General features: G+C 41.4%; 1 protein-coding gene across 2 annotated transcripts in view; it reads right to left on the reverse strand.

The window, feature by feature from the left end:
* The window catches only part of AQP9 (aquaporin 9), a gene marked incomplete at both ends in the record, with an annotated part of 41,862 nt that extends 16,388 nt beyond the window's left edge, over window positions 1–25,474 (reverse strand). For both annotated transcript variants that reach the window (XM_081083935.1, XM_081083936.1), the window contains one exon: window positions 25,364–25,474. In XM_081083935.1, the coding sequence (XP_080940061.1) occupies window positions 25,364–25,474 (111 nt within the window). The remainder of the gene's footprint in view (window positions 1–25,363) is intronic.
* Between the last annotated feature and the right edge of the window lie 301 nt (window positions 25,475–25,775).

Here is a 25,775-nt window from a genome sequence, read left to right on the forward strand (position 1 = left end):
GGTCTGGCCCTGCCAAGGCATTAGGGGTGAGTTAAATATAGCAGACTAATTTTTACGTTGAGAATTTGTAAGGCCCGAAAATGAAGTTGTAAATATCCATATGGCCCTGGGAAGAAAAAGGCACTCGGGAAGCAGCTGTACCATGGAGATGAAGTATGATAGCCTTCAAATATTACACAGTATTCTGTACAGTGTAGTGAAATAGAATGAGGAAGATCTGTGTGTACCAAGGTATATCACTACATTTAAAGACAAGATGCAAAGCAGTGTTAAAGCACACTGCCAAACTGTATTAAGAATACATTTTATATATATATATTTCTTTCTATATGTCTCAGTTGTCTCCGTGAATACACATGCATCAGGAAATGAGATGGCTGAGACAGGTGTCAGAAGAAAACTGTCCCTTGTATATCCTTTTTCTTTTTTACCATGTGTCTTAGTCCATTTGTGGTGCTCTAACAACATACTGCAGACTGGGTAGCTTATAAGTAATAGAAACGTATTTATCACAGTTCTGGAGGCTGGAAGCCTCAGACCAGGGGCCCGTATGATCAGGTGAGGTCCTCATGCAGGTTGCAGACTTCTCTCTGTGTTCGCACATGGTGAAAGGGCAAACCAGCTCTCTGCGAGGTCTTTTTATAAGGGCGCTAATTTCACCCCCGAGGGCTCTGCCTTCATAGCCTAGTTATCTCCCAAAGGCCTTACCTCCTAATACCATTACCTTGGGCATTAAATTTTCAACAAATGAAATTGGGATGGGGAGGGGAAGCCCAAACATTGAGACCATAGCACCATGTATTTTCTACTATTTAAAAAATGTGTTGCCGAAACCGGTTTGGCTCAGTGGATAGAGCGTCGGCCTGCGGACTGAAAGGTCCTAGGTTCGATTCCGGTCAAGGGCATGTACCTGGGTTGCGGGCATATCCCCAGTGGGAGATGTGTAGGAGGCAGCTGATCGATGTTTCTCTCTCATCGATGTTTCTAACTCTCTATCTCTCTCCCTTCCTCTCTGTAAAAAATCAATAAAATATATTTTAAAAAATGTGTTAAATATAAATAAACATATAAAGTGTCTATGTATTTGTTGAATAACGAATTTAAACCATTTAATCATGGTCCATTAAGGAAACATTTCGTAAGAAATGGATATATATAAAAGAATGAAATCAGCCATGACAAGAATGAAATCTTGCCATTTGGAACAATATTGATGAAACTTGAGAACATGATGGTAAGTGAGACAATACCAGCTATTGTATCTCTTCACAAAAGAATGAGAAGCGAAGTTGGAAACTGAACTATGAGAGGTTGCACATGAACAATTTCCTGATAGTGATCAATTAATTCTAAATAGCTCTCCCAAGGCTCATTGGTAAGGTCCTTCAGAGAAATACAGTTTGCAAACACGGGATATTTAATACATCTGGGATGATTTACTCCTCCTTGAAGGCAGAGAAATTATCTAGAAGACCTTTTAAACCCCCTTGCAGTCCCCAGTCCCCAGATACACCGACTGTGTTAGTTCTAACGGCGAGGCAGTAGAGAGAAGTGGGAGGACTTGCTATTTCCAGGGAAGAACTCAGGCTGCCTTTGACTTTCATCCCAGGCTTGGCTCCAGACCCTACATTGGATGCCAAATAAACTTGCAGCAGGAACATGTTCTCTTCTTTCTTAAAAAAAAACTCTAGGTTCCACGTATAGCAGGAGGGAAAGAAAAAATCTCAGTGGAAAAGAAAGCCACTTGAAAGGCAGAGCTCCTACAAATGACTGATTGGTGGGCAAGGAACCCCCAGTCATTCCCAAACACCCAGGCCACGCATTCTGGAATCCTTTAGTATGCTGTCCTCTTCTCTTCGCCACCCATAGCCAACCATTCCCAAACCTTCTGAGCCTTCTTCTGCAGCCTCCGAGTAGTGCCCCACTTCTAGTGTCTCCCCACCCAGGGCCAGAGGAGGCATGGCACATCCCCTCCCTTCTCCCATTGCTCAGAAAGTGCCTGCACAAACCCCTCAGCACCCAGGGGCTCTCCAGTGCCTTGCTCCATGTTCCCCGGCCACTTTCTGCCCAGTATGCTTCAGCATAAATCTTCTGTATCAGCCAGGCTGGCATCCTAGTCACTTCGAGTGCTTTGAACTCATGACACCCATTCCCACCTCTGTACACCTGCTCATACTATGCCTTCCAGCAGAAACTTTTTGCCCTGCACCCTCCTCAACCAAACTCATTCTATTCTATACAATGAGCTAAAATCCTCCATTTTTTTGTGGAAATTTCTCTGACACTTTAAGGCCTCAAGGGCTCTTCTGGTTCTTCTACCATGTTTTTACAATGTCATTTCGATATATTCCACTTTGCCTTGGGGTATCTCACCAAGACTAAAATGCCCACTAGGGCAGCTTGGGCTTCTTTATATTCCATGCTTAAACAATATTTGATGAGAGATATTAAAATATCCAAATACAAGCATGGAAAAAACCCAGCATAAATGCCTTTTCAAGAGAAAAAGTTAGTTTGGGGTAGAATGTGAAAGTGGGAGGTGCGATTTCTAAGAAATGTCAGTGGGACTGCTGGGAAGTTCCCAACTGAGCTGTGACCCCTATGACAAGACAATTACTGGACACAATGTGAAACCTAATGTGATGAAGTGATGCTCATGATCCAAAATGCTGGGGATGGGGAGAGAGAATAATAAACCCACAGATTTTCTTTCATTTGACCTTTCTCAAATCTCTGGCACATCTATTACTTCCTTTAAGGTGTAGACCAAGATGTTCCTAGCACAGCACACAGCACAAAACACACTCAATAAGTATTTTTCCAGTGAGTATGTAAAAACTGAGCCCTGCCCAGCTGGTGTGGCTCAGTGGTTGAGCATCGACCCATGAGCCAAAAGTCCACAGTTCGATTCCTGGTCAGGGAATATGCCCAGGTTGCAGACTAGATCCCCAGCAGGGGGTGTGCAGGAGGCAGCCAGTCAATGATTCTCTGTCATCGTTGTTGTTTCTATCGCTACCCTCTCTATTCCTCTCTCCCCAAAAATCAATTAAAAAACATTGTTTTTAAAAAAATATTTGCCTGAGGACAAATAAAGATATTTTTAAACCCAATTTTAACATTTGTGTTCAAAGTTTCATGTTCCTTCACTTATACTGAACTGCCCTCACCTGTATCTGAGCCAGATAAGTAGTTTGTCCAGATTTGTGCTGCAGAAGTCTGTCTTTCAAAATACCAAATTGTCAGAAACTAAGATCCCCACCCACATCTACAAGTAGCTCTAATTGGGTGTTGGCAGTCATTTCGCCATTTCTTCCTTTCTCTCCTCCATGTGTACATTTGAAAATTCTAAGTGCCATGCATGGTATCTGGTACTAGCAAGGATGCAAAAAAACAAAACAAACAAACAACCACACACAGCCCTAGATGGTTTGCTCAGTGGATAGAGCATTGGCCAGTGAACTAAAGGGTCCCAGGTTTGATTCTGGTCAATGGCACATACCTGGCTTGCAGACTCGATCCCCAGTTGGGGGCGTGCAGGAGGCAGCCAATTGATGATTTTCATCATTGATGTTTCTCTCTCTCTCCCTCTCCCTTCCTCTCTGAAATCAATAAAAAAATATAAAAACAAAACAAAGCACATGTGTGCGTGCACACACACACACACACACACACACACACAGACACACAGGTCCTTTGAGAACTTGTAGACCAATAAAAGAGATAAGATAGCTGAGAACTGGTAAGAATCATAAGAAAAGTATAGATGAAGTGTGGTACTGTCATTTGATGTTATAAGATTGTTATTAATGAATGGCTTAAGTCTTTATGCCTAGGAAAGTGTGCATAAAACTACAGTTTTGTAATTCAGCTTTACTGAGAAGATGGTTACTTCAACATTTAAATCTCCCCAAATTCGTGAATCATTTTATTATTACTTCAAATTAGTGAATCACCTGACATAATACTATTAAATCTGAGCTATACACTATATGCACATGAGTGTACAACAGATTGGCCCTACTGAGAAACTTGATTAAGATTACCTGAGATCAAGATTCCTATTGATATTGCCTGAAATAAAAACAGTTTTCATACTATTGCCTCAACAAATTTGGGTGGTAGAATGAGGGTGGGGTGGGCGGGGAGATCACAGTCTTGCATACAGGAATTAGATTTCCAATAGCCAGGCCTCTTACAAACAAATGGTATTGAACAGAAGCCTTGGGCCCTCACAATCTCCCCATTGCTCTTTTCTGGTGATTATTTTGTCTTTGTAGAATGTGGCTAAGGACACTGTAGAGCAGGCACAAGCTGGTGATCCACGGCTGAAGACAGCCTGTGAGTAGGACTATTTCACAGATGTGTTTTGTTTGGCCCACATGGTGACTTTTCTTAATTTTAGTAATTGTTGCCAGTTTTTAAAAATAGAAAAATTATACATAGAACTTGATGTCTGGAAATTCCTGAAAAACTGGTAAATCTGATAAAGATTTACACCACTCCTGCCCAACCACAGTGGAAGTTTGGGTGGCAGGTGCCTCCTACGACAAGGCACATACTTATCTACTTCCTCTCTGACCCCATCATATTCACTTCACACATACTGTATATATTACCTGTTTGGTCACAATAAGATTTGGGGCTATTGACTGCATTCTTAAGCCCTGGAAAGAGAAAGCCATTTAGCTTTTGGTGCCAGAGACTTCCTGGCCCCTGATATCATAGAACACACCTGGGCTAAGACGCAGCACTCCTCCCAGTTCCTGGAGGAAGGCTCTGGACTACCTTCCAACGAAGGACTGACTACAGGTACAACTTTAAGATGGTGGTGCTAGGGAGACCAAAAAACACAGTCCCCTCTCTTGAGAAGGGAGTCACTTGGGGAGAGATTTCCCTCCTTCTACAAACATTTTGTTTTTTGTAACTGGAGAGAAAGGAGAACAAATGCCAATCTACCAGTACAGCATTCTCTGCAAACCTTGGCTTTCCCACCTGTGCTGTAGGCATGCATTGCCACAAGTCCCACATTCTGCTCTACCTGATTATATACACCTGTTTAGTTTACGTGACTATGTCCATTGGAACATGTAATGATAATAGTAACAACTAATATTTATTGAGTGCTTTTTATAAGCTAAGCACTTCCCATACAACAACTTCTATGAATCAGGTTCTCTTACTGTCTCCATTATTCAAATAAGGAAACAAAGCTTAGAAAGGTTAAGAGGTCAAGAGAATTTCTCATGTTCAAACAGGTAGCATGCGCACAATTTTGACCTCTGGATGGGCGAATGGGCACTCATTTACAGGATGTATGGTTTGAGCCAGGCACTCTCACATATGTTACTTCCATCATTCTTTCCAATACTTAATCCCCATTTTAAAAAGTGGAAGACAGGATGACTTGACAGAATTCATATCTATACTAATAAAAGGGTAATATGTTAATTAGACCAGACATCTTCTGGACAACCTTCCAGATGTCCATGGTGGCGGGGCTGAGACAGAGGCAGTTAGGGATGATCAGGCCAACAGGGCAGAGAAGTTAGGGAGATCAGGCTGGCAGGGAAGAGCAGTTAGGGGGATCAGGCTGGCAGGGGAGAGTAGTTAGGGAGATCAGGCCAGCAGGGGAGAGCAGTTAGGGAGATCAGGCCAGCAGGGGAGAGCAGTTAGGGCGATCAGGCAGGCAGGCAGAGTGGTTAGGGGCAATCAGGCAGGCAGGGGAGCAGTTAGGGGCATCAGTCAGGCAGGCAGAGTGGTTAGGGGTGATCAGGCAGGCATGCAGGTGAGCGGTTAGGAGCCAGCTGTCCTGGATTGCGAGAGGGATGTCCAACTGCCGCAAGGATCAGGCCTAAATCAGCAGTTGGACATCCTCTGAGGGGTCCCGGATTGGAGAGGGTGCAGGCTGGGCTGAGGGACACACCCCACCCCCGTGCATGAATTTCATGCACCGGGCCTCTAGTAGCTAAATAAGTGACAGAATCCAAGTCTGCAGACAGCCCTGTGGTTCTCATCCTTGTGTTTCTCCCATGAGAAACTACTGCTGTCTCGGCAGGTCTCCTTGTTCCCTTTATTAGGACAGAATGCATAGGTGTGCGTGGCTTTCCAGTCAGTTGGTTTTCTAATTAAAAAACAAAACTTTCTCAATCATAACAAAAATAGTCACAAAGGACCAGGACTGAAACCTGGACATTCTGGTTACAAATAAAGTATTTGGTGGCATGCAGCATGAGAGAATATCAGTATATCAATCAACCCTTAAGAACCAGCTGTACTTGAAAGAGATGACATTAGGGCGGGCTCATAAAAAGAGAAGAATCTCAAAGTTGAGATTTGAGAAGCAGGTGAATAGGCAAATGGCCAACCTCAGTGCTTTCAGTAGAAAAAAGTACCAAGAACAGACTTGGGCCTCAGAAATGAAAGGTGACTAAACTCCATTATTTTTGCTGGGCTGAAAAAAAAAACAATGCTCTTCTTTTCTGGCCTACACCAGGCATTCACATCCCTCAACTCATCCCAAATACTGTTAGCTTTGACAAGAGCTTGATCACAATCACAGGGCCAGAATAAGAATCCAATAAAGCACTTCTTTATCAAGGTGTGCATGTTCATACTGGAATGACTATGGATCTGAGTGTGCTGTGTGTGGATGAAGGTTACTGAGGTCAATTCTCTGTTTATTCAGTGGCCCAATGATGTCAAGTATACCATGGTTCACTCTCAATCTGGAAGAGTCCTGAAGACGGAGGAATTCTGGAGCTGACTTGATTTAGATTTATCCTAGGCCCTTCAATTCCTAAAACATATTTCACAGATCAATAGTTCCATGAGATGCTCCTCAAAAAAGGGAACTGTGGCAAAGTCAATCTGGGGACAGTTACATATTCTATTCCCCTGTTAGAGATTTCCAGTGAACATGGCAATTTCCACAGTTGAGAAAAATTGCTTAGCTTAGTTTAAGCCAGTGTTTCCCAAGTATATTTGGGAAAGACAGCATAATTTCTTTCACTTAATTCTTATCTGCATTTCATGGAACTAGTGTTCTTCAGAGCCTATTTCAAGAGATTCCCTAAAACACTTGGAAGGGACAAACTCTGCTGAGTGAACTCTTTTATGGGCAACAGGGTGAAGGGGAAAATAAGACATTTGGGGGGCTAGCTATCTGAATCTGTGCCAGTAATCTGCCTTCTGCCACACACTCTTGCTTGCCAAAAACTCCATTCTTATCAAACTCCATTCTTATCTGTGATGCCTGTCCTGCCTTACAGAACCTGTTTCCCGAAATACTCCCATTTTACAGAGGCCATAAACCATGAACCATATACCATCCCCAGAGGGGCTGGCACATCCCCCATCCCAACTCATGGGGGGCTACAAAGCCTGCGAACGGTCTGGAAGCCTGGTCCATATTTGGGGGACAAAGGAACTAAAGGGTATAAAGGGAAAGCTTCGTCCATATTCATCACTCAGGATTTGGAGACTGACTCCCCTGAGTCATGGCACTAGTGAAATCTGCAATAAAGGCAACTTTTCTAAATATTCTCTGAGTGCCCAGCTGATTAATTCTCCCACACCACCTGGCAGTTTATCTGCAACAAGGGGAGTGAAGAAAATGTACATGAACATGTAAAAATTTTTCAGTTACAAAGGGTATACAATAAAATATAAGAAATTTGTCTCTTTTCCACCCCCAGATTTAACATTTTATTCTCCACAGGTAACTAGTATCAATACTTTATGGTATATTCTGTCAAAAAATATGTGTGTGTGTATACAAACAGGAGTATTTGATAAATACCATTCTCTGCCTGCTCTTTCCATCTGATAGCTTAAGCAGCGGTTCTCAACCTGTGGGTCGCGACCATCGGAAAACACATATAGCATATCACATATTTACATGACAATTCATAACAGTAGCAAAATTACAGTTATGAAGTAGCAATGAAAATAATGGTTGGGGGTAACCACAACATGAGGAACTGTATTATAGGGTCATGGCATTAGGAAGGTTGAGAACCACTGGCTTAGAGAGTCATTCCGTATCAGCATATGAAGTCTGGCTTCTCTATCTTCAACAGCTATATAAGAGTTCATTTCATGGATGCATCCCTTTGCAATGAACTCTTTTTTTTTTATTTAAATTTTTTCAATTACAGTTTACATTCAATATTATTTTGTATTAGTTTCAGGTGTACAACATAGTGGTTAGATAATCATATACTTTACAAACTGTTCCCCTCAATATTTCCAGTACTGATCTGATACCATATAGTTATTATGACATTATTGACTGTATTCCTTATGCTGTACTTTATATTGCCATGACTATTTTGTGACTACCAATATGTGCTTCTTAATCCCTTCACCTTTATCACCCATTCCCCCAAGTCCCCTCCACTCAGCCAACCATCTGTATGTTCACGCTGTCAATGAGTCTGTTTCTATTTTGTTTGTTCATTTATTTTTTCTTTAAATTCCACATGAATGAAACCACATAGTATTTGTCTTTCTCTGACTGACCTATTTCACTTAGCATAATACTACCCAGGTTCATCCATGCTGTCACAAGTGGTAAGATTCCATTCTTTGAATATTCCACATACTAAACCTGGCAAGCTCAGGGGAGGTCTGTGAGGCAGCCTTACAAACTCAGAGACCTAAAGTAACCACATAGGATGGTCTGAAATTAAAACATTTTAACTAAAAGCAGTTTATGGCAAGTAGTCGTGTCCTAGGCTAGAATCTTCCCTGATAAAAGTAAATCTTTACCTTAATTGAGCCTATCTATTGCATCTATGATAACATATCTTTGGGATGTCAAGGTAACTTTGCTTTTTCCAGACGCTTCTGGGCACAGACCACAAATCCTCTCATTGTTAGTATTATTGTTGTGTTAATAACTATCCTGTGCCCACCTATGTAAAAGTATATGTCTATCACTTTACTTTTTATCCAATCCCAGAGCTCTCCACCCCTTTGTTCTCCCGCCTCCCTAATCTATCATCAATGGATTTCATGTAACCCACTCACGCCTCCCTCTTTAGATTGCGATGTATAAAATGAGGTGAAAAACTGCCATTTTCCAGAGCATTCTCTTAGCCCTTTAGGATTATGCTTCCTGGCAATTGTCATCAGTTCGACTCAAACTCACAAAAATTCTCTGTAGGTTTGAATGTTTCTTATGTTAGCATATATATTACAAATATCATCTATAATAACCCTTCGATGAGCATAGGGGTTCAGGCAAATATTCTTTTGAATTAGTGTTTTGGGTTTCTTCAGTCATACTCCAACTTCTTTATATATTTTAATTTTTTTTTTTTTTTTTTTTTTTTACAGAGAGGAAGGGAGAGGGATAGAGAGTTAGAAATATCAATGAGAGAGAAACATTGATCAGCTGCCTCCTGCACCCTACCCCCTGGGGATGTGCCCGCAACCAAGGTGCATGCCCTCGACCGGAATCGAACCTGGGACCCTTGAGTCTGTAGGCCGATGCTCTATCCACTGAGCCAAACTGGTTAGGGCATACTCCAACTTCTTTAACCACTCATTGTGGATAGAGGCATAGGATTTGGGGAAGATTTTTCTCCTCAGGAAGTCTAAACTTTCAGAGACTAGAATATGTGGGCTGATTCTAGTCTGAGAGGGGCTATAAGCCCTCACTTCCTTTTGGTATTGACTGGCCATCCCAGGTCTGTGTCTTAGCATGACCAGCCAATCTATCAAGATGGAAAAGGTGTCGGGGGCTGGGCAAATTTTGCCAGCATCTTTATGCTTAAACATTTACTTTGCTTTTAGGTAGCAATGCTAGATCAGACATGAATATGGTGCCCACAGGATGATGAGAGTAACCTTCACTGCTGGGCTGTCTGAGCATTTAGATCAGTTATATTGATTATCTCCCTTTTATGAGGCTTGTCTTCCTCACCTGTCCTTCACTTTGCCACATCTTCATCACAAGGTTGATGAGTAAAAAGCAAGCCAACTTCTGCTCTCATTCTTATGTTCTCCTTTCTTGTCAAGTAATGAAAACATGTTGCAATGTACTTTGTCACTAAAGATAAACCAACCAAACCCACTTCTGGGAAGTAGAAAACAAAAGTATTTCCCCTTTCAAAGTCAGAGTCATTTCTGGGTCACGATGAAAAAGCAGAGTTCTGATTGGCAGAATAAAGTTTGGCTTTGGGCGTCTGCAGCTCTTAGAGGTCAGCAACCCAGGATCAGCTTTTCTCCCCAGTTCCTTTGGAATTCAGAAAGTTTCCATGTTAGTCTGGCCCGTGATGTCATTGCTAATAAGGGAAAGCCTGAAGGGAAATCTCCCTTCAGCTGATACTGACTCAGCGTCTAAGGACTTGAGAACCAGCCTATTTAGAGATAGCATGGGATTTCTAGTCATTCATGGTCATCTGTCTCATGTGGGAGGAAGGGACCAGAGAGCCATTCTTGGAGGAAAGTGTTCTTTAAGGAGGCACCTACATTCATCAGTTTCCTTTTTTTCTGTTTTAATATTATGATATATATTTTTTCCTGGTGGGTGATATCCCTGGGCAACTTAGCAGAAGCAAATGCAAATGTGTGCTGGCCATATGGAATTCCCACAGAGAAAAGGAACCTTCCTGAAGTATTTACAGTAAAAATTTACAAAACACTGAAGAAATGATCCTTTGTGAATGAGCATCAGTGGATAAAATAGTGATAATCAGTGATTATTCTATCATAAAATACCATAAATATATTAAGCCTAGTGAGTTAAAGAGATAAAAGACATAAACATGTAAGAAAAAAAGAAAATTAATAAACAATAACAGACAGCACTTCTAGAAATGAAAACATTAATGAAACTACAGTTAATGAGTGTGTTAAACAGATGTTAAATACAACTAAGTAGGGAATTCGTGAATTGGAAGATTGATTCAAGACAACTACACAAAATTCATTATGGAGAGATTAAGAAATAGAAATATGAAAGAATGAATGAGGTAAGAAAAGTGAGAGGGTCAAGCATATATACACGCATAATAGTAGTTCTAAACAAAGAAAATAAAGACACTGGGGGAGAGGCAATGTGATAAAGCTGAGAATTTTCCAGAACTGGTGAAAATTGCAAATCCTTAAATTGAAGATGAACCCCTAGTCATATGATAGTGAAATTTCAAAATAAAAAACAGAGAAACTCTACTGTAACCAGAGAAATGCAGACTACCAAGGACAAAATTAAACCAGCAATAACAGACTTGTCACCAGCAGTAATAGACACATTAGGATGACACTTTTGAAATGCCAAGGAAAATCAATCAATCATCAACCTAAAATTTACCAAGTGAAATAAAGATATTCAGGCAAACAAAGAAAGTTTATTCCTTACACATCCTTTATGAAAAATTCCCTAAAGAAAGTTTCTACTGCACAAAGAAGGAGAATTTTATCTCTTTAAAAGCAAAATAATGGATGCATGCAGTAATGATTAGAAAATGAACTGGTATATTGTCGGAAGCCAGTCCATCCTTGCTGCTTGACACACTTGCTGCAGGGAAGAAACATCTGCACAGGATATGTTTCAAGGGACCTGGCGTATATGGCATACTGTTCTTAATATGTTTGCTCACCTTCTTGGCACTATGTGTTTTAACCAAGGTCACCTCTCTGAGAAAGGTTGTTTCCCCAGGTAGGGAATTTTCCCTGAAGTTAGGGAGGGAATAAAACCCCTTAACTAAATGCCAGGCGGGTAGTTAATCAATTTAACTACAAACAATCACCCTTAAGCTACATAATCTTTACTCCCTGGAATGGAGATAAGAAACGCCCTAACCTTTGGAATAGAAATTGACAGGATTAAAATCAACTGATATAAATACAGATGTAACCAGACAATAAAACACAGAACCTGGCTGGAGATCCTGGCTAGAACCAGGCGAGAGAACCCAACCATGCTGATCAACTGAACGCTGCCTCCATGTCATTCCTTCTTCGCCGACTCCGTCCACACCTTTGGGGACCCCCGGACCTGCTGGGGTTGGACCCCAACAGTATATGGTAGTAAATTTATAAGTACTCACTATTAAAACACCAATAACAATAATAGCGGGAATAGAATTTAAATATTAGAAAATAATGACATGTAATATGGAATAGTTGATTACAATTAAGATTTTAAAATTTTTAATATTGTTCAAATGTGTTAATTCACTTCACATTTTGTTAGCTCAAGAATATATCTTTTCTAAAAATGTAAGGACAAATACTTATAGAAAGACAAGTAGGGGAAAAGAGAGAAATAAAGAAAGCTGATCAATTCAAGGAAAGGATTAAGAAAACAAACTACTGTGTGGAAGACAAAGAAACCATGTTAAAAATTAAAAAGAGGACTTCACCATAAGTAGAGATTATAAAAGCCATAAGTAAAGACTATGAAAAATCATTTCAAAATTATTACTTTCATTGTATTAATCCTGAAAGTACTAAGAATTTTGAAAAACTACCTTTGAAAACAAAAACAAAGTAGTTTCCTGGAAAGAATATAAATTGCCAAAATGGAATTAAGAATAGAAAATCTAGGCAGAGAGGAAACCAAGATGGTGGCATAGGTTAACGCCGGAGATTGCTGCCCCGAACAACCACTTCAAAAAACAACTAAAGACGGAACGGACATCATCCAGAACCACAGGAAGGCTGGCTGAGTGGAAATTCTACAACTAGGAGGAAAGAGAATATCATACCCAGACTCAGAGGAGGCGCAGTGCTGAAGTGAAATACTCAGGTGCGGAGTGCGCACGCAGAGCAGGCTGGCGGCGGAGGGCGCGGTTGTTGTTTTCAATCGGGAGGGAGTTTCAGACTCTGAGCTCCAGATCCGGGCGAGTCTCTAGGGACCCAGACTCAAACGGGAGAAGCGGGACTGTCTGGCTTCGGTCGGAACTCGAAGGCAGCTTTCTCTCCGGGGTTTGCAGCGGTGGCTGGGACTCTGTGAGGCAGAGCCCCTAGGGATGGAACTGAGAGCAGCCATAACTGCTCACTCTGGCCCGCCCTGTAGATCCCCGGGGACCCGCCCCTCCCAGAGCCATTTGCCGGATAGCCTCAGGCAAACGCTAGATTAGCACCGCCCTAGAGATCCAGCACAGAAGCTCTCCCACTGCAGACACAGTGGACTCTCATAGCCAGTTAGCCTGGAGGTCAAATCACACCCGGTATTGCCGACAACAATCAAGGCTTAACTACAACAAGACTGCGCACAAAGACCACTAGGGGGGTGCACCAAGAAAGCATAAAAAATGCGGAGACAAAGAAACAGGACAAAACTGTCAATGGAGGATATTGAGTTCAGAACCACACTTTTAAGGTCTCTTAAGAACTGTCTAGAAGCCGCCGATAAATGTAGTGAGATCCTCAAGAAATCTAATGAGACCCTCGATGTTATGATAAAGAACCAACTAGAAATTAAGCATACATGGACTGAAATAACGAATACTATACAGACTCCCAACAGCAGACCAGAGGAGCACAAGAATCAAGGCAAAGATTTGAAATGCGAAGAAGCAAAAAACACCCAACCAGAAAAGCAAAATGAAAAAAGAATCCGAAAATACGAAGATAGTGTAAGGAGCCTCTGGGACAGCTTCAAGCGTACCAACATCAGAATTATAGGGGTGCCAGAAGATGAGAGAGAGCAAGATATTGAAAACCTATTTGAAGAAATAATGACAGAAAACTTCCCCCACCTGGTGAAAGAAATAGACTTACAGGTCCAGGAAGTGCAGAGAACCCCAAACAAAAGGAATCCAAAGAGGACCACACCAAGACACATCATAATTAAAATACCAAGAGCAAAAGACAAAGAGAGAATCTTAAAAGCAGCAAGAGAAAAAAACTCAGTTACCTACAAGGGAATACCCATACGACTGTCAGCTGATTTCTCAACAGAAACTTTGCAGGCCAGAAAGGAATGGCAAGAAATATTCAAAGTGATGAATGCCAAGAACCTACAACCAAGATTACTTTATCCAGCAAAGCTATCATTCAGAACTGAAGGTCAGATAAAGAGCTTCACAGATAAGGAAAACCTAAAGGAGTTCATCACCACCAAACCAGTATTATATGAAATGCTGAAAGGTATCCTTTAAGAAGAGGAAGAAGAAGAAAAAGGTAAAGATACAAATTATGAACAACTAACATGCATCTATCAACAAGTGAATCTAAGAATCAAGTGAATAAATAATCTGGTGATCATAATAGAATCAGAGACATAGAAAGGGAATGGACTCACTATTCTTGGGGGGGAAAGGGGTGTGGGAGATGCGGGAAGAGACTGAACAAAAATCGTGCACCTATGGATGAGGACAGTGGGTGGGGAGTGAGGGCGGAGGGTGGGGCGGGAACTGGGAGGAGGGGAGTTATGGGCGGAAAAAAGAGGAACAAATGTAATAATCTGAACAATAAAGATTTAATTTAAAAAAAAAAGAAAAAAAAAAAGAAAATCTAAATTAGGCGTAACTGCTAGAGAAATCTCTCAGAATCACCTGTCTTGCTGTTGTTGTTTACAATGCACATGTAAAATAATCTTCAAGGAACAGATAATCCTCATTGTATACAACATGTTCCAGAAAATATAAAGAGAGGGAAAGAATTCCAGTTTATTTCATGAGGCTAATATAACCTTGGTAATAAAACTAGACAAGAATAAGATAATAAAAAAATTTATAGTCCAAATCCTTAATAAAACATTGCAAACTGAATGTTGCATGATTAGGTAGGAATAAAGCTCAGGAATGTAAGGACAATTTTATGCTAAACATATTTATCAATGTAATTTTCCTCGTCAACAGATAAGAAACCCATATGCTTATCTCAATAGATGTAGAAAAGGTATTTTGAAAAATCAGTGATCATTTCTAATGAACACTTTAGTAAATAAAGAATAAACAAATTTCCTTACTCAAATCAAGAATGTCTAGCAAAAATCTAAAGGAACCATCACACTTAATGGCAAAACATGAGAAGTACATTCTTTAAAGTTGGAAATAAAATAACAATGCCACAACTGCAGCTTCTTATAAATTGCAAGAGGTTTTAACTGCAATAAAAAGACAGAGAAATTTAAATATTTAAGGACTAGAAAGAAAATTGAAGGTCTCATTTTCTTAGATAAAAAATATAATCTGTATCAACACAGTCCAACAGATCATTTGCAATAAGGGAAAAGTTCTATACCTGCTGCCCAATATTATAGTCAATAGTCATATATGGCTCTTCACTTGAAATGGGACTGGTAAGACTGAGGAACTCATTTTTAAACTCATTTTTATTTGTTTAATTTAAGTAACCACAATTACTACTGGCTATCATATTTGACAGCTCTGACCTATATAGAATATCCAAGATAATCTATAAACTTACTTGAATTAATCAGAGTTACCAAGTTTGCTAAATATAAGATCAACATATAAAAATCAATATTGTTCTTAAACCCTATAATAACCAGTTGGAAAATATAATTGTAAAATGTAAAATTCACAGTAGCAATAACCATTAGGTACCTAGAAGTATAGCAAGCAAAATATATGACTAACACCAAATAAATTATAAAAATTTAGAAAGAAATATAAAAAGCAGACCTATGAGAGCTTATTTCATGTTCATGAATGAGAAGTTTCAATATTTAAAAAATATCAGTTCTATTCAGAATAATATATAAAATTAATGCAATTCCAGCCAAAATCTCTACAGAGTATTTATGAAACTTGATAAACTAATTCTAAAATGCATGTGGAAGAATAGTCTAGACAATATTGAAAAAATAATAAGAAAAACACAAGATAAAAAATTAGAAAGTGATTATAACAAAAATATATGGCATCAGTGCAGGTTTGGACAGAGATCAATAGAATTAAATAAAGAGTAGACATGCAGCCACATTTATAAGTGAACTGGTATGTAATAGAGAGGCCAATACAATCAGCAGACTTAGGACTGGTACTGGAGCAATTGGCTTTCCTTCCAGATAAAGAAATGACTACTCTACATCATACAAAATTCTAATGATTTAAAGACGTAAATACAAAAAGAAAAATACTGAACTATAAAAAGAAAATACAAAATAGCTTTAATATCTGAATTTAAAACAAATACCAGTATCCTATAACCCATAAGAAATCATTTAAAAATGTGCAGAAGACATAAACAGACAACTTACAAAAGAGAAAATCTAAAGTTTTAGTAAACATGAAAAGATAGTCAACTGCACTAGGAACTCTTTTTTCTATATGTCCAAAGGACAGAAATATAAAAGTTGGATGCCATGGTCAGGGAGTGTGTGGAAAACGGAAACTCACATGTTGCTGCTGGTAGTATAACTTTAAAGCCACTTTGGAGAGCAATTTTACAATACCCACCCAGTTGAATATGCCAGTTCTGGGACCACCAAACTCATTTCTAAGTATATACTCAAGAGAAACTCTGGAACTCGATTATAAGGAGGCATACACAAAGATGTTCATTGCAGCAGTATTGGTAATTGTGACAAATTACAATCAACCTAACAGTTCAAGTGGGGACTAGATATATAAACCCGCCATATTGCACAATGGCTAAAATGAATTGCCTTACATCTACGTGTCCCCAAGTAGCTGAATCTCAAAAAGTGTCTTTGGGGGAAAATCTCAAATTGTAAAAGGTATATAAACTATGAAGCCATGTGTGTAAATTTTTAAAACATATATAAGAATAATATATATTGCTACAGGCAACAGTGGTAGAAGTTCAAAGGCATACAGGAGAATGGTAAGTAACTTCAGCACAGTGAAGAGACCAGAGATTTGACTCTAATCCCAGCTCCACCACTCGCTTGCCTGTGGTCAGGTTGCTTAGTCTACTGAGCCTTGATTTCCTCAGCTGTAAAATAAGAACAATCCCCTTATATCATGAGATTTTTCCAAGGAATGAGTGTCTTGGTATAAAGTATGATCAGTAAATATTAACCCCTTCACTGTCTTTTGTCGTTGTCACTATTCGAAGGGAGAGAACCTGCCTCTTTAGCTTCCTGCTTCAAGGCCCCTTTATACCCCAGTGAAGGTACAGGGCAAGAACCCTCCGTGTTTAGCTTGCTCAGGCATTCAGATTTTAGAAGTGTGGACTTTCTTGCTGTGGCAGGACACAAGTGCATATTCATGAAAGGCTAAGTATAGGACGTAAGTCATAAGAAAATAGTTAGAAACAGGTGGGATTGACAGGTGGGACTCTCTGATGTCCTCCTGTGATAGAAAGGGCACTTGACAGAAACTGAGCATGTGGGTCTCTGTTCCCTCAGCTGAGGGACACAGGGACTGGACAACAGAGACCACTTCATCCCAAAGCCAGTGTGTGAGAACCCAGGGATGGTGGATCCTTCCACGCCTCTGGCAGACTAGCCATGCGTGGCCAGAATCAGCCAGGGCGCTGCTGACAGCAGAGACTTCTTCCTATTCTCTGTTGGCAAACTGATGGCTCCCGTTCTGGGGGTCCTCTGTCCTGAACCCCTCAGGCTTGAAGTGGGGGCATACCTTTGCAAAGCATTAAGTAGAACCAAGTAGAGAGGAGACAGATAGAGGGCAGGAGACTGTTGAGGCAGAAAGCAAGAGAGAAGTTACAGGGTCTCTTGAGACTCACTTTCCTATAGGTCCTTTGCTGGCTCACAGAATATAGAAGTCCTAAGGGGGAAAACACATGGTCAGTGTGCTCATTGGAGCCATGAAGAGATATGGCAGATCCACCTGGTGATAAAGAGACCCGAAACCTCTATGCAAATAGATTTTTTATAAAATTTCCCTGCCATGATGATGCCTGTTCTATATAATCATCTTTTGACACCTCTACTAACTAATGTACTTTAGGCTGTAAAATTAGTGATGCTCTTGTGGGGATTTCACATGAAAAGAGTTATATCTCATCAAATTACAGTATATTAGGAATGACTGAAGCCAAGATATCAAGCCCAGTTTTCGCATTCATGGGCAGGGCGATCTTGGGTGAACCTCTTAATTATATCTGTTTCCCAATCTAGAAGAATGGAGCTGATCTCTCTCTCTCTCCCTCTTCCCCTCCCCGCTCCTTCTCTTATCCCTCTCTCCCACTCAGGAAAGATACAGGATACATAACTGTGCCAGCCTGTGCCTTGGCTTCCCCATCAATATGAAGGGTCAATTCCATCCATCCCACCCCTATCCCAGCTGTCCTCCAGTACCTGGGAATTCTAAATAATGTAGTAGACCCAAACTGCCCTGAATTATGCCCTGCAGAATTTTCCTATTTCAGTCTAAATTTGGTATATACTTGATTCTCTCTCTCTCTCTCTCTCTCTCTCTCTCTCTATATATATATATATATATATATATATATATATATAGTAGAGGCCCGGTGCACTAAAATTTGTGCACTCGGGGGGGGGGGGGGGACCCTCAGCCCGGGCTGTGCCCTCTTGCAGTCTGGGATCCCTCGGGAGATAACGACCTGCTGGCTTAGGCCTGCTCCCAGGTGGCAGAGGGCAGGCCCAATCCCTAGGTGCAGCCCCTGGTCAGGCTCAGAGCAGTGCCGATTGGGGAGTTGGGGTGCCGCCCCCTGTCATGCACAGAGCAGGGCAGATCGGGAGGTTGTGATGCTACCCTCAGTCACGCTCAGGGTAGGGCCGATTGGGGGTTTGGGGCACCGCCCCTTGTCACACTCAAGGCAGGGTCGATGGGGAGGTTGCGGCGCAACCCCCTGTCACGCACAGAGCAGGGCCCATCAGGGGGGTTGGGGCTCCATACCCTGTCACGCACAGAGCAGGGCCCATCAGGGGGATGGGGATCTCCCCCCGTCACCCACAGAGCAGGGCCGATCGGGGGTTGGGGCACCGCCACTGTCACACTCAGGGCAGGGCCAATGGGGAGGTTATGGCTCTACCCCGTCACACACAGAGCAGGGCCCATGGTGGGAGGGTGGGGGGGGGAGGGTTGGGGCGTCGCACCCCGTCACACACAGAGCCGCAGGGCGATCAGGGGGTTGGGGAGCTCCCCCCTATCAGACACAGAGCAGGGCTGATCAGGGGGTTGGGGCGCCTTCCCCTGTCACGAACAGAGCAGGGCGGATAGGGAGGTTGTGGCCCCGCCCCCTGTCACACACAGAGCCACAGGGCGATCAGGGGGTTTGGGTACTGCCCCCTGTCACACTGATCCCGGTGCCGGGAGGCCTCTCAGCTCTGCTGATCCTGGTGCTGGGAGGCCTCGCGGCTTCGCTGATCCCGGTGCTGGGAGGCATATTACCCTTTTACTATATAGGATAGAGGCCTGGTGCACGGATGGGGGCCGGCTGGTTTGCCCTGAAGGGTGTCCTGGATCAGGGTGGGGGTCCCCACTGGGGTGCCCAGCCAGTCTGGGTAAGGGGCTGAGGGCTGTTTTCAGGCTGGCGGGTGACTGAAGCTCCCAACTGCTCCTTTTTTTTTTTTTATTCTGGGCCAGCTTTAGCTCTGGCTCCAGCTCTGAGGCCTCTGCTGCTGAAAGCAGGTATCTGGTTTGTTTGGGTTCTATAATCAAAACACTGTATTAACTCCAGCTCTGAGATCCCGGCTGGCTGAAAGCAGGTTTCTGGGGTTTTGTTTAGCTTCTATATTTTTAACAATGTTTCAAACTGCAAGCTCAGAGGCCGGCAAGGCAGGCGGGGAACGTTGGTTTCCTCCGTCACTGAAGCAAGCAAGCCTCATGTTAGCTTCAAGCTGCCTGGCTGCCGGCCGCCATCTTGGCTGGCAGTTAATTTGCATATCTTGCTGATTAGCCAATGGGAAGGGTAGTGGACGTATGGCTAATTACCATGTTTCTCTTTTATTAGATAGGATATATAGTTTCTAAAACTCTCTAAAGTGGGCCCTGGCCAGGTAGCACAGTTGTTTAGAACATCATCCCAATATCCCAAGGTTCGGGTTCGATCTTCAGTCAGGGCACATACAAGAATCAACCAATGAATACATAAATATATGGAACATATTGATGTCAATGTCTGTCTGTCTGTCTCTCTCTCTCAAATCAATCAATCATTTTTTTTTTTATTTTTTTTTTTAAAAAAAGCTCTCTTGCCGTGCTGGTGTGGCTCAGTGTTTGAGCATTGATCCATGAACCAAGAGGTCCCCGGTTTGATTCCCAGTCAACACATATGCCCAGGTTTTGGGATTAATCCTCAGTAGGAGGTGTGCAGGAGGCAACAGATTGGCATTTCTATCTCTCTATTCCTCTCCCTTACTCTCTCTTTAAAATCAATAAAACATTTAAAAAAAAAAACAAACCCTCTCTAAAGTGGAATAGGCCTATTCCAAGTTCTGAGCACACTTTGTAATAATGATTTTAAAGCCCTAGAATTTCTATAGGAAGCCTATCTGAGAACCTTCCTAGAATGAAATGATTAACCCAGTGACTCAGGCTGGGAGGGAATTGGGGCATGAAGTCATGGAGGAAGACAGGAGCAGACGTGGGAAACATGGAGAGCCTGAAGTTTCTCATGTACCATTCATCTCATTTCCTCCCTCTCTCCTGCACTGCCCACTCCCCTATGCCCATCCATAGTCTGTGTCCCAGGCCTTTACCTTTTGTATTTCCCTTCAGGACACACATCAAGGATGTTGCTTTTAAAAGAAGGATTCACATTTTTTCGTTCTTAGAAATGTCAAAAAGTAGACCTCTAATGCGCAAGCTTGACACGGAGTGAGAAAAGAATTTAGGGTCTTCCCCAATACACAATAGGTGCTACCTACTCAGAAGTTCAGCCCTAGAAGGATGTCTTCCCACCGCAGGCCACATGGCTGCTTGCTGGGCTATTCTCAGCATTTTCAAGAGGATGAGCTGTGTCAAAGAATGCTGAAATGTTTGAAGAGAAAAGAACATACACAGAACAGCGAGGAGTGAACATACGAGAAATAACTGGAGATCCTAAAATGTTCAGGAAAAAAAGAAAAGAAAAGAAAAAAGATTTAAATTCAACACACATTTACGGGCTCCCATTTATTATGAGCAGAGTTCTGTGGCAGATGCTGGAGAAAGGAGCCTGCAAGATTTTGGCCAGGAGGAGACAAAGCAGTTGCTTTCAAATACTATAAGAATTCTGAACAGAAGGGGGAAGGAGCCAAAAGGGGGGAAAGGAAGTGGAATTGAATGAGTGTTTCTTGTATCAGGAACTTCACATGTAGCGTTTTTAAGGTGCAGTTTGAAATCACCGGGCCATGAACCCACATGCATGGGCCTGAGCTCTACCGTCACTTCATACCTCTCTACCTGCAGTGAACAAATTTTTCAGCTTCCGAGAAAGTAAAGACATTGGCTTCAGGGTATAAGGAACAATTTGGTCTCAGGTGCTTACAGGTTTAAACTCACATGCCCTTGAACAACTCACATGCCCTCAAGCAAGCTATGGCTCTACTCTGTTAAAGCAGAGGGAGTCTTACTATCAAGGACATCGCTAAAATAGTTCCAGTAATCGGTGTGGAAAGTATATGCTCTAGAATAAAAAAGAATTCCAGTTTGCTGCTTTTCAGGTTTTAGCCAGTTATTTCATCTTTTTGAGCCTTCATTTCTCCAACTGTTTATGGGTGATAATAAGACCTCCTCCCTGACATTAGCAAAGGCAAGAAGACCTGCCCATCTTAGTGCCTAGAAAGCCAAATTCGAGCTAGTTCCTCAGCTTATGATGTAATTATTGTTTTTAGCTGTAGTTCACAAAGAATTTCTCATGGGCCATTTCTTCCCTTAATGCTACCAGTGGGCCTTCTTAGTCATTTACACCATGACATGAATGAGTTTAAGTGACATGGCTTCCCCAAAGAGCAGTTTGTTTTGTTTAGTGTTGGTTTTGGTGGGGGAAATGGCCCCAAATTCCCAGGGTGGGAGAGTTTGGGGTGGGGGAAGGAGGGGAACCAGCTTCACAAACCTGAAGCACTAATGAGTCCTGAACATCCCGCGCCATCTGTTTAAGGCTCCCTTTCCCCACCTTATCAGAATGCAGAGCTTTTTACTAGAGAAAACAAGGCAAAATGCACATTCTTTAATACAGCATAGACAACTACTCTGGAAATCTTTGAGCAAAACCATATAGATTTATGGATCAAGAAATAATTGCATCAGCGTGGCAACTTGTCTGTACATCCCCACAGGCCTCAACAAAATTGGAGCTTGTAATCACTATCATAGATTTCATCAGGGTTTGCTTTAAATAAGCGTACAGTATAGATGGAAATCAAGCCTTTCATCTAGAATAGGTTGGCTTTAGGCAGAAGATACAAAGGCTAATTTTTCAACATACAATAGTAAGATATTATTTCTTTAGCTCCCCTCTTGAATACTAGGGGAAGAGACAGTGCTAGTTGTATGAGTAGGGTTTTTTTTAATTTAGTTTTTAAAAATCCTCACCCAAAGGTATGTTTTTATTGATTTGAGAGAGAGGAAGGAGAAGGAGAGAGAGAGAGAGAGAGAGAGAGAGAGAGAGAGAGAGAGAGAGAGAGAGAGATTTGGCTTATGGGACAATGCTCCAACTGACTGAGCCACACAGCCAGGGCCGTAGGAGTAGTTTTTAAACAGAAAACCACAGGCCCAAAATGGTCACTTGTGCTGAAAGCCATGATACCTAAACTAGATTCCATGCCTGATTTAATTGCAGTTTCAACCTCTCCAGAAACATAATTTTTTTAAAATATATTTTATTGATTCTTTATAGAGAGGAAGGGAGAGGGATAGAGAGTTAGAAACATCAATGAGAGAGAAACATCGATCAGCTGCCTCCTGCACACCCCCCACTGGGGATGTGCCTGCAACCAAGGCACATGCCCTTGACTGGAATCAAACCCGGGACCCTTGAGTCTGAAGGCCGACACTCTATCCACGGAGCCAAACTGGCTAGGGACAGAAACATAATTTTAATCAACCACTCTGGAATTTTCTGGCCTAGCACCAGTAAGGATCTACGCTGTGGGCCCTCTCCATTGCCCCCAACCCATAGAAAGAGGCAATTTGCATGTTAAAAACCCTTCCCTTCTTTCTCCCCAAAGATGTCCTGACCCAAAAATAATCCTTTCTTTTTATATAAAACCTTCCTAATAACACCCTGACTTACCCTAAAGGAATGGGTCTTGCCTGAATTAATCCACTCTAATTACTTAGTGCCACCTCTTTCTGCCTGTAAAACCTTCCTTTCTGTATAACTCCTCTGACCCCCTTCTAGTTGCTAAGATGGGATGTTGCTCAATTCATGAATCACTTCATAAAGCCAATTAGATCTTTATGTTGACACAATTGGATTTTGTGTTTGATTTTTAACAGTAGAATAGTGAATGGCAGAAAGCAATTTTCACTTACTTAACCTAGACTGGATGGGATTATGCAACAGGTTCTTGTTAAGAAATAAAGTTTTAACTTTTTTGGTTACAAAATGGGTGTTTACTTCCTACTCTGCAGAACACTCAAGAGTTGTAACTGAACTTGCTTCACTTTCTCTGGAAGCAAGGTTACTGTGGAGCAGAAGTCAGGGGAGACAACCACTCTCCTCTTTGGGACCAAATTGTCAAGTAACGTGACCCTGGCCTGAGGGTGTCTGTCTCCTTGAGCACAATTTTCCAGGAAGCAATAACTAACATCAAAAGAATCCTGGGCTTTGATTGTCTCTTTTCCTTCACAATCTCCCCTACGCAATCATGTGGGTAAGAACAGCCCAGAAGCAATACAAGAAATCATCCCTAATGCCTTTAAAACATTTGAGTGAATTAAATAAATAATAAAAAACACACAAAAAAACAAGCTATCAGAGACCACAAAACATGGCTCTCTCATCTTATGCTAGTTCAATTCCCAAGGTCACATTTATTTCTCAACTTTGGCTTATTCTCCTAAATTACTATGTATTTACCCAAAGCAAATAACTTTTTAAAAATTTAGGTGTAATTGACATATAACATTATATTAGTTTCAGGTGCACAGCCTAATATTTTGATATTTGGATATATTGTGAAATGATCACCACAATATGTTAACATCCATCACCATAGTTTTATAACTTTTTCTTATAAATTTTAAGATCTAGTTAGCAACTTTCAAATAGACACTACAGTATTATCATTTGTAGTCACCATGCTGTACATTACCAAATCACTTTTTTCTTTATTCTTTTCTTACCAAATAACGTTTAATGTATAAAGCTTATGGTCAATTCTCTATTACCTTAAGAATAATAAAATTATTTATACCTGGAGAAGGGAATCCTTGAGCAGATTATTTTTAAAAACAAATTAAAATCAGTAGTTGCTGCACATAAGAATAATCAAAGATCTAATTTTCTGTTCACAAATGGTCTGGCACCATGCCCTAGCCGGTTTGGCTCAGTGATAGAGTGTCCGCCTGCAGACTGAATAGTCCCCGGTTTGATTCTGGTCAAGGGCATGCACCTGGGTTGCAGGCTCCTCCAGGCCCAGGTCCTGATCTGGGCGCATGCAGGAGGCAACCTATTGATGTATTTCTCTCACATCGCTATTTCTGTCTTTCCATCTCTCCTCCACTCTTTCTAAAATCAATGGAAAAATATCCTCAGGTGAGGATTAAACACACACACACACACACACACACACACACACACACACACACATGGTCTGGCTCCAACTGAAAATTCAGGGTCCAGAGAATGTGAGAAAACATGCAACAGAATAAAAACCTAAAGCCCATGCTACTCAAGTAAACTTTCTGATGTTTTATTAATAGCTGTGCAAATCGCTAGATAAAATCCTCAAGAGGTTTAGAATCAGCCCTTCCTTTATATATATAGAAGGTACTTGTAATTGTCTAATTAAAAGTCTTTAGAGATCAGCTTGAGTTAGAGGAGAAAATGGTGCAAAGCCAAAGCTGGGCTACTGCACAGTACACTGTTACTGTCTCGTGCAATTTTTTAATTTAAGAGTCAAGTGATCTATCAACACAATAATGAACTGTTTCTTACCATCCATATTTATTGGCTGTCAATACTTATTTCAAGTGACTGAGTCACCCCAATGTTTGTGTGAAACAAACAGGGTATAAATCAATGAATCAATGAAAAAAAATTTTCATATCTGACATTAATCACAAGGCCACCTTAGAGTCCGAGTAAACCTCTGAAATAAAAAAAGTACTCCAAGCTCCCTCCTCTTCCACTCCCACCAACTCTCGTGAATAAATGAGTAAATGGAAACCTAATATTGAGACAATTAAGTAGTCAAACAGCCTGGAAGTAACTTGCTGCTTCCTGGAAGACATGAATCTACAGACAAACTTAAAGAAACCAAAACAAAACTCTCTACCAGGAACTAGGTTGATAGGGAGGCGTTATTGGTTTGGAAATCCGAAAATCAGAAAATACTCACGATCATTATACATGTGCCCAAGAACTCAGAGAGTGTTTCTTTAGCCAAACTGCTCTTCAACACCAGTCTCTGCTTGAAGCTTTTCCTCCTCCATTCCTTCTCAGGCTGCATTGTGTGGCTTCTTCAAGGACCACTCTTTCCACCAGTACCGGCTTCTGCTGCTCCCTACTTCACTCACACGTGTAAAAGGAAGTTTTGACAACTGCTCATAAATACCTTGCGATCTCTGATAAGATTATTCGACTCTGCACTGTCCCAATTACAGCTCGTGACTTAATCCTCTCCTGGTGAAATTGTCACTCCCTGTTCGCTGCAATTTATTTAAATTAGTGAGTAAAAACCTTTGAAATCCCAAAAGGATCTTTTTATCCTTTTTTTTTTGTGCCTGATGGATTAATCATTACCTTTATTC

Source organism: Myotis nattereri (genome assembly GCF_964212035.1).
Source record: "Myotis nattereri genome assembly, chromosome: 1".
NCBI lineage: Eukaryota > Metazoa > Chordata > Mammalia > Chiroptera > Vespertilionidae > Myotis > Myotis nattereri.